Below are 12,022 nucleotides of genomic sequence, written 5' to 3'. Positions count from 1 at the left end.
AAAGTAGCTAGCATGGTTGCCATTTCTACAGCCTGGAAAAATGTGTCAAAATCCATCTAGTTCTATGTTTATCATCAGAAATGGATCCACATTGCTCAACACAGTTTTTTCATCTTGAAGATCCACCTTGAAGCTTTTAGATTAATCTAGATTTTGAATCCCAGCTTCCAAAGAGATTAAGGAGAATCAGAGTTGTGGTCACATCCCTAAATGTGTTATATAGCCTCACAGTTGCTTGTCCAAATTAAAACCAAACTGACGCAAAGAAGTTTCAACCATGTTCTTGTAAAAGCTACAAGTCCAAACATCTCTCTTCAGAGCCAACAACAACTTCAGTCTTGTAGTAGTTTGCTGAAAAATGTCTAAGATGAATCATCACTCGAAAGCCAGCAAGCCATTAAATCACAGACTGACTGTGTTCCCCACCTCTCGTCCATCAAGTTACTAGTATACTGAAAATTGTCCGGACATGGGATGCACAACAGAGCGAGTCAGTTGTATTAACCAACCAGTAACCGAGCATGTTCTTTATTCACTACCTGAACACATTAGCACTCAGCCAGTAAGTGCATGTTGTAAGGCTGTGACTGAGCTGTTCTTCAGCTGATGTGGGAGTAGCAGCTTCTCTATAAAGATCTCAGGGAAGCTTTCAGAATATTTTTTTTTTTGTATGGAGTCAGACTGTTTTGAGATCCATAGCAAAAGGGTGCACAGCAAAAGGATTGTCAACACACACGACATTTAGCAAGGGAAATTCTGATTATATATCAAGGGAGCGAGGGGATCACAGTAAGAGTGGTGCAGCACTGAAGGCTTTCTAGAGAGGATGCAGAACCTCCATCCTTGGAAATCATCAAAATTCAACTGGACAAGGCCCTGAGCAACCTGACCTTTGAAATTAGTCCTTGCTTTGATCAAGAAGGTGACTAGACACATCCAGAGGACCCTTCTTTTTCACTGTGAGGGTGTTCAAACACTGGAACAGGTTTCCAGGGAGGCTGTGGAGCCTCCATCCTTAGAAATGGGACAATATTCAAAACCTGTCTGGACATGGCCCCAAGAGACCTGCTCTAGGAGACACTGTTTTGTGTAGGGGCATTGGACTGGGCACTCTCCAGAGCTCCCTTCCAACCTCAAAGGTTATGTGACTGTATTATCCGCAGAGTCTGGCTATGGCTGCTTGGGATGCTGTTCTTCCCCAGGATTGCCTTTATTCAGGAGTCCTCTCACTCCTGCTAGCTCCTACGTTCCCTACCTATCCCAGGATACTTCTAGGTTCTGGAAAATAATATCGGGCACAGATGGCCAGCATTCCCCATCATTTGTACTCAGAGAGGTGCTGAAGAATACTGTCATAGGAACACAGCAATGCTCACCTCCTCCAGCCTGTCTTCAATAGCAGGGCTTAGTCCTTGCAACACATGGGTGCCACCTATAATGTGCTGGACTTGTTGAAGCCTTTGGGTTCTGAAGAGACAGAATTAGCCCTGCAGTGCAGCTTCCAGGGGAGGCTTACAGATGATACCATGATGAAATGGTTAAAAATGATGGGACATAGACACACTTGCATATGTCAGGGAATGGACCTTACACAGAAAACTTACTGAGGCAGTCACATGGAAAAAAAATATTGCAATTTAAATTGTGTGAAGAAATAATCCCTGTACGCTAACGTTGCTTGGTAACAGGTTTTCGTTCTCTGAGTACTTGAGAATGACATGGATTTAAATGACTGGCCCCCTTCTTATATGTGTGGAATGATTTGGTGGTCTCAGCTTAGTTAGCATTTGACAGAAATGTGCATCATCGCAGCTAGCATTAATTGGCATCATCAGTGGAAGTCTCAATGGGGAACTGCAGGTACAAATAGCATAGCACAGAAGCTGACCATTTCACCTTCTTTGTCATTTCTTACAGCTGCCAGGGAGATGTTTCCCAGTTGCTCACTGTACTGTGGGTGATTCATGGTCCAGCATCTTTCATCATCATTAGACTAAAAAATTAACATCCATCAAAATGATATGTAGAACTACTCAAATAACCCATGGTACAAGCCCCTTAGTGTGCCTAAAGACTCCCTTGTGCTTCAAAAAATTAGCAGCCCTTAGACTTCAATATATAATCCAAAGTGGTTTTATTTAGACTTCTATTTTGACAGTTACTCAGAAAGCCAATGTCTGATAATTCATGGCTGTCCAGGAAAACATTGGCCCTCTGAAAGACCAAAAAAGTGGAAATTTGAAAGAAAACACTTAGAGTTATTTATTGAAGCCAAAGGGCTATTATCTTCTAAAATACAAAGAAATCTTTACACACTGAGGGAATTATGCTTGAGGATTTACCTTTGCACATTTACATTTAAAAGGATCTTTCATTTTGGTGCGGTTTTTTACTTCTAAAAACTCCGGTATATTTACTGCTCTTTGTTCATAATGGTTAAAAGAAAATTAAAGGTTATTCTGAGAAAATCCAGCCAGAGATTTCCATGCCTTTTAGTTCACAAATCAGTCTTTTTACTGCCAAACAGATTTTCAGGCTTATTTATAAAGCATCAGTGACATTCAGTGTTCAGTTAAAGTACTGTAAGTTAATCACTTTTATGTGTTGTACACAGTCCTTCACCTTTAGAGCTTGCTTGTTCGGGGCTTTTTGCTGTTTTTTAAACCAGTGATGTAAGGTTTCAAAATCTTGTTTTACTAGCAGACCACATATATATAGTGCTTCTAACTTGGATTTTCTGATTGTTTCCTTCTAGGCTGTTGATATTCTTTTGCAGCATGGAGCTTATGTGAATGTCCAGGATGCTATTTTTTTCACCCCATTGCATATTGCTGCATATTATGGCCATGAACAGGTAACTAAATGGAGGGATTTCACAAAGCTGATAAGCAGAACACCAAGGTAACTACAGGTTCGGTGTTAGATATTTTTGCTTTACATTCCAGAGGAACTTACCATGAAAAGGGTATACGTACTGAAGTTACAGTTCTAAGTCAATCTCTGGTTGCTTTAAGAGTCTGAATATCAACAGGAAATTTCTACACTTTAATCCTCTGTGCTAGACCCCAGCAAAAACTGATGTCTTGCTTTCTAGACCTCTTGAAACAAGTGATTATCTAGCTAGCTTTGATGACCTATAAACAGACTTGGACCCAGACACATGTTTCACTTGATGTTTATTCATCCTACATTTCAGAGATTGCATAAGGAACATGAGTATACTTCCTTAAACATCTCCAAGGAAGTGAACATCATTCCCGAGTAATAATTAAATGTCAGTTCTGTTGGTTTTCCTTGGAATTCACAAACTAAATTGTGGCCACTCTTAAGTTAATGGAAAAAATTATCATTTAGGGAGCAGGATTTTCCATGAGATACTGTGCACTTGACAAATGCAACTGTGCTTGCTTCATTCACACAGATCACAAACTTATTGAAACATAAGAGTGGTCAAGCACTAGAATAGGCTGCCCAGGGAGTGGTGGAGTCACCACCCCTGGAGGTGTTTAAAAAACGTGTAGATGTGGTGCTTGAGGACGTGGTTTAGTGATGGACTTGGCAGTCCTGGGTTAACTTGGTCATCCTGGACTTGATGATCTTAAAGGTCTTTTCCAACATAAATGATGCTGTGATTCTGTGATCTGAAGTTCTGACCAAAGCTGTCATTGAACCTCTCAATTATCTTTCTTTTACTAAATTATAATTGACGTGGTTAATCTAGCAGTCCTGAATAGCCATTTTATGTGACATGTAATACTGGGTCTATTTAGGCTTATGCAAGTAATTCCCTATACCTTTCTTTGGCTAAAAGCGTGTATTCTGGGATATTTTCATGTTTCAAGGGATGACCTCTAGGTAGAGTGTACTTTTCATTCCAGTGACATGTTACTTTGAGTGCATTAAGGAGTTGTAGGAAAAGCTTTTGAAAAAACGGAGTCCAGATGCATAGATAATTGAAAGTGCTCTACATCTGTAGCTGAGCGACAGCAAGGATTTGAACTGTGGATGTGGTCTTGAGATGCTTGTTTGCATACTTATGCACCTCATCATCCAGTAAGAAAATCCTTGCATGTTGGGCTAGAGAATAGTTTGCTTATTGCCATAAGCCACTTCTGAATAAGTAGTCATAGTCTTGTGAAATTATGCTAAAAGCTCGTATGGTTCTTTTGTGGTAAGAGACTGATCTGTTTGAATCAGAGACACTGAAGCTAAGGCTCTGGCATTTGTGGACTTTGAGGGCATTTGCTTTATTATGTTGACTGGTCAATTAAACAAATACATGTGTCTAGCCTTTTACCATAAATAACATTTTAGAGAATGAATGAGCACTTGCTTTTGAGAATTTTGATATTTTTATAGATATGTAACTTAAAAATCAGTTTTCTATTGAATCTCTTCTCCCTGTTTTAACTTCAAGGAGATGCTCACATACAGTATTACCTAATACAATATTCTATCTGATTTTGTCAAAAGATTTATTTTCCTGTGATATTTTAATTAGCCTTAATGAAATATTTAGGTAACCCACCTCTTACTGAAATTCGGAGCTGATGTGAATGCAAGTGGTGAAGTTGGAGACAGACCTCTCCATTTGGCTTCTGCCAAAGGCTTTCTCAACATTACAAAGCTCTTGATGGAAGAGGGAAGCAAAGCTGATGGTAAGAAAAGTTATTTTAAAGAAATTTACTTTAACATTGTATTTTATAGACAGTCAGGTGTTAAATCTTGAGTTTACCTTCCTAACACGTACTCTGTGCGTTTGTGTATCATCTTTTGGCAACCAAAACAACAAAAAAAGCAGTTGGAGAGTTTTCTTCAGTTAAGTATGCTTGGTTTGTCCTCTCACGTGCATTCTGTTTCCATTGATAAGTTAGAGGTGAAAAACAGCAGCAGAAAACGAAATTAAAATTAATATACAGAAGTAGCTTACTTTTGAGGCATTGATCCAATAAGGAAACATGTGGCTGTGTGGTATGTATCAACTTAAATGCATAGTGAACTCCTGATGAATGAAAATTACACAGCGAGGAATTTAAAATAATTCAAATGAGAAATTGAAATGGTTCACAAACAATTCCACAGAAAATGGAACCTTTTTAGCACATGCTTTACTATGCTTCACAAGCATGAAGCTTCTTCCTTGTTCAGTATGCTCAGTCATGCCAAAAGCAGCAGCATTCACATACCCCTGTTCCTACTCTGCTAATGGCACAAAGACTGTGTTTCTCCCCAATTTCCTCTTCTTTGCTAGATTTTAACAGTGTAAATTTACCACATTCTCTGTGAGTCTTGCCTACAGTACACACATCCTACTCTCACAGTAAAAAAAAGTGTGGAGGGAAACAGCATGATGAGTGATGATGAGATTTTAAAGTATTTTTTCAATAGTGCACTCTTGATGTTTCGGTCTCAATGTGTGCGCATTGAGCTGATATAATTATAATAAAGAGGAGGAAAAGAAAGGATGTTCACTCACCATAACAAGGCAGTGGGAAGTTTGCTATCAGTTAGCTGGTTTATTCCAAAAGGAAGGGAATCTGGAACACCATTTCAAATTGTTTCTTTACAAACAGAATCTTCAGCATTGGTAAAAGGTGACGGGAAGTGGGAAGTCTGTCACTCATGAAGTAGCACACTTTGAAACTCTATGTGCATACAAGAGTGGAGGAACAACTCTTACATTCCTAGGAATTAAAGTAATTGGTGAAACAACGTGAAGAAATTTTGGTAGTAATCTGTGCAGACCAGTAATTGGTGTCATAAACTTGAACTATTTATTTTAACATAACCTGACTGACTCGTTGATCAGCTCTGAGGCCATGGGAACTGAAGAGAAACAGTGACCACTGAATCAGACTGAAAAGGTCAGAATACTGCTGAAGTATAGCAACATCTGCAGTCTAACAATAGCCAAAGTACTTGCTAAACTCAACCACAATATATAAGAAAAAGATATTAAAGAAATGTACTAGCCATGTATATATCATCACAAATGTTATTATTTTACCTATGCATATATATAAACCCAATCGTAGAGGAATGAAGCTGGGTTAATTAACATTGATAATATACAGCTGTGGGCTGTCTTGGGGTTGGCTGATAAAGTGCAGCTGTGGCTGGTTCTGTTAAGTGGTTGGGCAGCCAATAAAGAGAGAGGAGGGAGTAGAGGGTGAGTGTGCTTTTGGTGGGGAGAGACTAGGAGAAGGTAGCAGAGGGACTGGCATGAAGAGTATGAAGGAACAACTTAAACAGTAGATGGACCTGTGAGGTCTTGTGGGGGATTGGTGGCTGTGCTGGGGCAAGGTGTGCTAACTACTTGGTGAAGTTAACTTGGTAGGTGATGGTAAAAGACCTTGTTGCAGCTGGCTAGCTTGGAGAGTGCTGTGACAACCAGTATGTTACATGTACAGTCAGCTCTCCAGGTGCTAATCTGGTAATTTTTTTTAATGTAAATAACTGTAGAGGACTAAGTAAATTCTCTGTATTTTCAGAAATTGCATAAGACCTATCAAGCACATTTCTTGAGGTACTGGTCAGATTCCTTTAAGCTCCAAATTCATTTTGAGATCATTAATGTATCTCAAAGACCATCATGCCATTACGAGCAGCTATCACTTAAAGCACCTTAACTATCTTGAGACTTTTACAAACTGATTTAGCATGGAACTTCTCATTTCTATTTTTAACAGCTTCTACTTCCTTCCTTCTTTTTTTTTACACCTTCCAAAACCCTAGAGACTTTTTTTTTTTTTTACTGAGTCAGTATGATTGGTACCAACTTGCATTACTTATTCTGTCAGGAAATTCAGTTTTATATTTTAGAATATTCAAATGGTAGAATGTAGCAATAATTGGGATACAAAGTATCACTTCATAAGTTTTGATTCATTCTTGTAATCTGGTAGATTTTTTTTTCCTAGGGTAATTAAAAGAATAATTCTTTTCATTTTGTTTATTACAAAGTAAGTAAAGTAGAAAAGGGAGATCATTACAATGAGAAACCATCAGGATTCCTACATACCCATTCTCTTTCCTCATTTCATTGCACTGAACTGTTTTGTCTCCTCCTTGCTTTTCTTGTAGCTTCACTATACTCGCGTCCATGCCCAACTTTTCTCTATATAGTTTCTAAGAACAGATATTCAGCAACACGTGTTAGATCCAGATGACTTGCTGGTTTTAGCAGTTGCCTGCTTTATGGTCTTGACCCTGAGAGGTGTGTTGTCTAGCTGCTGAGCCCTTTAGGTAACCAGAAGGGTACATGTTTGGGTCTCAAGAGGGCTGACTTCTGAACCAAAGTCCAAGTCACGTATTTATTTGTTTCTCAGTCTCACCTGCCATGTATGTGAAGGAAGATAAGCTTGAATACTGAAAACAGAGCTGTGATTTTCACCTGTTGTGCTGTCAGCTGGCCTGATTGTATGGCCACGCTTCTGGTGGTGTCCCGACACCCCACCAGAAAAAGGAATGGGTGAATGAAAGGCTGGTTGTCTTTTCTAAGAAGTAAGGGTAATTTAGAATTATCAGTACCTTCCACTTTTTTTTCTATTGTTCCAGTTCTTTGAAATCAGGAAGGGCCTGGAAATAACTGCTTCTCAAATCCATGAATGTAGAAGTAGGACCTCTAATGTAAATGTTTGCATGCCTTCAAAAACTGTTCCTTTCCAAAGGAAAGAAAAAAATTACATGTAAAAAACTGTTTTATAGCCTGATGGGGTAGCTAAGAAATGGAATATCTACAGATTTGAAGAACTAGTTGGTGGCCAGGAAGCAAGCATTTCCTTTGCTTCACATAAGCTAAATGCTATTTTTTATTCTTCACACTGGTGGTTTCTTTCAGGAACCATGTGATATAAAATATATTTTTTGGTTTTATAATTCCTATGGACTTCTAATAAAATTTGTCTGTTTTCAGTACTACTGAGCTGCCTAGAGTTGCAGTTCCTCTTTTTTGAAGTATCTTTGAAAATTGCTGCCACCTGTGCCAAATGCAATCAATTGTAAATTTAAAACCAGAGTTTGTTATTAAAAATCCAGGCATGTTCAGTCATGCTTCTCTGAATATTAAAGTGTTATCACTCATTGGGACTTGGACAATTTCCATTATTTTTATAAAACAGATTTGCACTGTCTTCTTATCATCCTTTTATTTACTGTAATGGTTTCACCTGTTACTTTTGACCTACATAATGGCTCAGTCTGAAGACTAATTTCTACAGTACTCCATTTTGTTCCAGACAAGAACTTAGCGTTTGCTCATTTTTACTGTTTACTTGTAAGGCACCCTCAATTTTTAGTCTCTGACTACCATGACAATTGTACTATCTATCCTCAATTTAATAGAAAAATATTTTTAAATCTAAATTTGAAGAACTCTCCTGTACTCTTTTTTTTTTTTTTTTTTTTAGTAATTTCTGAGTCAATATGATGTACTTTTTTGCTATAACTCTATTCTAAAGTGGTTTGCACTGGTATTATTTTCTTTTGGCTCTCAGCTTCTCCTTTTTAAGACAATATTCCAGTTTACCTGTCATATTTCATTTTGAAATAAAAAAGCTATCAATTAAAACAAAAAACACCATCCAGAGTTGTTTTAGTTATATTCTTCCAGAGCCAAAGGAAATGGCTTGCAAGTATTTGACATAATTTCCAACTGCATGAACAAATGAGAAGGTACGTTGTTTTCTCTTGTTCCACCTTAGACCTTGTGTTGTAGAAGCTCATGGTCCTGAGACCCCTGATGACCTTTAGGCCATTCTGAGGGTATATATTCTAAAATGCTGACATTTATTATTATAAAACTTTGACATTTATTTCCCTCTTATTTATTGTACTTTAGAATTAATGTGTCTGGTACTGCATCATAATAAAAATAAAGGATACCATGTCACATGAATCTATAAAGTGGATTATCATTTTAGAATAGAGAAATAAAACAGTTTTCTTTACTCCTTTTAATATAAGATTGCTAGGAAGGTTAGCGGGAGCAGTTAATGACATTTGTGAGCTGCAAACTTAATGTAAGTTACAGGGATTCCTTTTTTTTTCTTTTTTTTTTTTTTTTTGTTTGTTTGTTTGGCCTGAAACAGAATTCATCTCTGGAAACATCTGTCAGTAGACATCAGTGATGTTATAAAACAAGATTATTTTAAAGGACTGTCCATTTCTGTGAGCATTCAGCATTACTTCAGAAAGGTTTTTAAATGGATTTATTTTAATTTTCATTGTATTTTATACTCGGAGAAAATCAAGAGAAGACAGAACCTCAGAATGTGTTTGGTTTACCCTTTCTCTCAGGGAGGTTCAGTTACAGGAAAGAATTGTTCCTGCAAGACATTTGTCAAAGCTGGGCTTAAAAGCCTGTGTGGTACAAGTCTGGACACCTCTAATGGACAGATTATTCCTTAGTAATCTATTAATTTCTTGTAAATGGTCTCAAAGATCTCATGCTAGACTGAATTGAGAACTAAAAATTGCACTGACTGAATTTTTCAGTTCTATCAATTGTGATGTCAACCAGTTATGGTTGTTCTATCTCTAAACATAGAAAAAATATACTAAGAATCACAGAAATACATGCTGTCTTTTAAAACTGAATAAAGACCCTTTTTGGATAATTAAACCAGTATTTGTATGTCTCTGTACCAATGGAGAACTCTGCCCAGAGCCTTGTCCAGTCTCTTCTTTGCTTCCTACTAGATAAAGAGTAAGCCGCAGAAAGTATATTCATATCCATTTCAGGTACGCCGAAGAAGGTTCCCAGGTGCTGGAATGCAATTGCTGGCCCTGTTAAACAGGCAGAAGACTCCCCAGTATGGATGTGTTCCAGAATAAATGGCAGTGTCAAGCGATTTGTGCCTGTGGGTCAAAGATCTTCCAGGGATGGCTCCCCAGTAGACAGATCGCATGCAACTGCCCTTAAAATAGTTTGCTGTATTGTTAGATACCAGCAGTTCTGTGATACTTGGCCTCAATGCCAGGAAGGTTCCCAGTCGTGTTTACGTCAGTACACATGCAGCCATAGTCTCGCACTGTTCACTTGGTAATAGCAGTTCTCAAGAATTGTTGGGTTTATGTTGTTCTATTACAGAATCATTTTTTAATAGACATTCATGGTAAAAAGTGTGTAGTATCAATGTTTGCTATACTAAAACACCAGCAGTCAAAATTAGATGGTTTCAGAAATGGGGATCTGCATTTTTCCACGCATTTGGAATAATTGCTTTCTTACCTGTGGTAACTACATAGCTTGCTTCACAGTTGCTCTTTCTGAGGGTCATTTATAACTTGTGATTTGTTCATGGAAAGCTACATCAAAATATTCAATACGTCTGCTACTGGAAGAAAGAAATTATACCCTAAGTCCAAAAAATCATCTTGACAATGTACTACAAGTGTCACTGAGTAATACAGTTTTGATATATGAAAGCTCACAGAAATTTCAATTTTAAAGAAATAGGGCCATAAATATTATAGCAGGAGGTTTCAAAACATGTAAGTGCAAAACATACAGCATTACTAAATATCCAAAACAAGCTATGTTAAGTATGAAATACTTTCTTTGGTCTCTTTCTGGGTCAAATGGCAGTGAATGCTCAAGACAATGAAGATCATGTTCCTCTGCACTTCTGCTGTCGATTTGGACACCATGAAATTGTAAAGTTCTTACTGCAGAGCAGCTTTGAAGTTCAGCCCCATGTGGTGAATATCTATGGAGACACACCTTTACATCTGTGAGTCATGTGGAGAAGCTGTTTTACATGGTTTGGGCCTTATTAGAAAGCTGGTGGTGTTAACAACTCTTTATTGACTTCACCCTCAGTGCATGCTACAATGGAAAGTTTGAAGTTGTCAAGGAAATAATTCAGCTCTCGGGAACAGAAAGTCTCACTAAAGAAAACATATTCAGTGAAACAGCTTTCCACAGGTGAGATGGTTAAAATGCCATTATCAATAGAATTCCACTTACACATGCATGCAACATGACACCCGAAATTACAAATGTCCCATCAACAGCCAGATGAGCAAAGCAAGCAGTGAGCTCAATGTGGATGGTAGGTTTGTATCCTGAGAAACAGGAGAGGACATGAAGTAAGAGGTAGAACCAGATAGTGAATGGGGGTAGAGAGAGCAAGCAAGAGAGAGAAAAGTAGGAAAGGCATCAGTCATCAGCATCTGGATGAATAACAGTTTCTCCTTCTGTCCAGTTTGGAAGCTGAGCTTAGAGCCTGTTTTGGGTAGAAACCTGCTGGAGTTTCTAAATTAGAAATGAGCTGGCAGAACACAGTTTGCTCGTGGTGCTGTATGTTTGTAAAGTGTTATTTAAGAGGCACTTTGCAAAACAGACTATTAATTTTGCATAGCTATGCAAAATTAATTTATACAGCAATAATTAAGAGTGTTTCTGAAACAATAGAAATGAACATGTTTGGTGGATTAATCACACATTTGCACATTTCTGAAGATCCTTTATTCTGTCACTACATTTTTATCTCTGTAATTCTTTTAAAAGTTTTAGCTACACAAAATATTTGTCCTTTTATGGACTATAATGTTCCCTTCTCCCTTTATTTTTCCAGTGCTTGCACCTATGGAAAGAACATAGAACTTGTAAAATTTCTTCTTGACCAGAATGTTGTAAGCATCAATCACCAGGGAAGAGATGGACATACAGGTAACATCATCATCCTTATTCTGTGCAAGTGCATATACCAGCACCAAAAAATTTTTTTCCAGGGTAATTCCCATGGTAATCTGATGATCAACATCCATCTACCTTTCAGACAGATCACAATTCTATTGAAATATGTTTGCAGGCAGGTGTAGAAGTGATAAGACTTCACTGAGAATGTGTCAGGCTCATTAGCTTGTATGTAAGTAACAAAACATGATGTAAACTGATTCTCCCATAGGATTCTAAGTCATTTTAAGAATTGGGCCCAAGTATTATTCTGCTAGGTAGTAGGCGTATAGGATATAGTGTCTGAAGGGCTGCATACTTCCATGTTCCTACTGCAGGCAA

At 37.8% G+C, this 12,022-nt stretch overlaps 1 protein-coding gene across 1 annotated transcript in view; it reads left to right on the top strand.

Annotated features, from left to right (window-relative positions):
* Nucleotides 1-12,022, top strand: part of TNNI3K (TNNI3 interacting kinase) — a 93,627-nt gene that overhangs the window by 17,862 nt on the left and 63,743 nt on the right. Inside the window, exons 6-10 of the mRNA XM_056355238.1 lie at nucleotides 2,756-2,854; nucleotides 4,520-4,658; nucleotides 10,589-10,733; nucleotides 10,823-10,927; nucleotides 11,580-11,674. Coding sequence (XP_056211213.1) covers nucleotides 2,756-2,854; nucleotides 4,520-4,658; nucleotides 10,589-10,733; nucleotides 10,823-10,927; nucleotides 11,580-11,674 — 583 coding nt within the window. The remainder of the gene's footprint in view (nucleotides 1-2,755; nucleotides 2,855-4,519; nucleotides 4,659-10,588; nucleotides 10,734-10,822; nucleotides 10,928-11,579; nucleotides 11,675-12,022) is intronic.

Source organism: Falco biarmicus, chromosome 11 (genome assembly GCF_023638135.1).
Source record: "Falco biarmicus isolate bFalBia1 chromosome 11, bFalBia1.pri, whole genome shotgun sequence".
In the NCBI taxonomy this organism is placed as follows: domain Eukaryota; kingdom Metazoa; phylum Chordata; class Aves; order Falconiformes; family Falconidae; genus Falco; species Falco biarmicus.
This window is presented reverse-complemented; position numbering and strand designations above follow the sequence as displayed.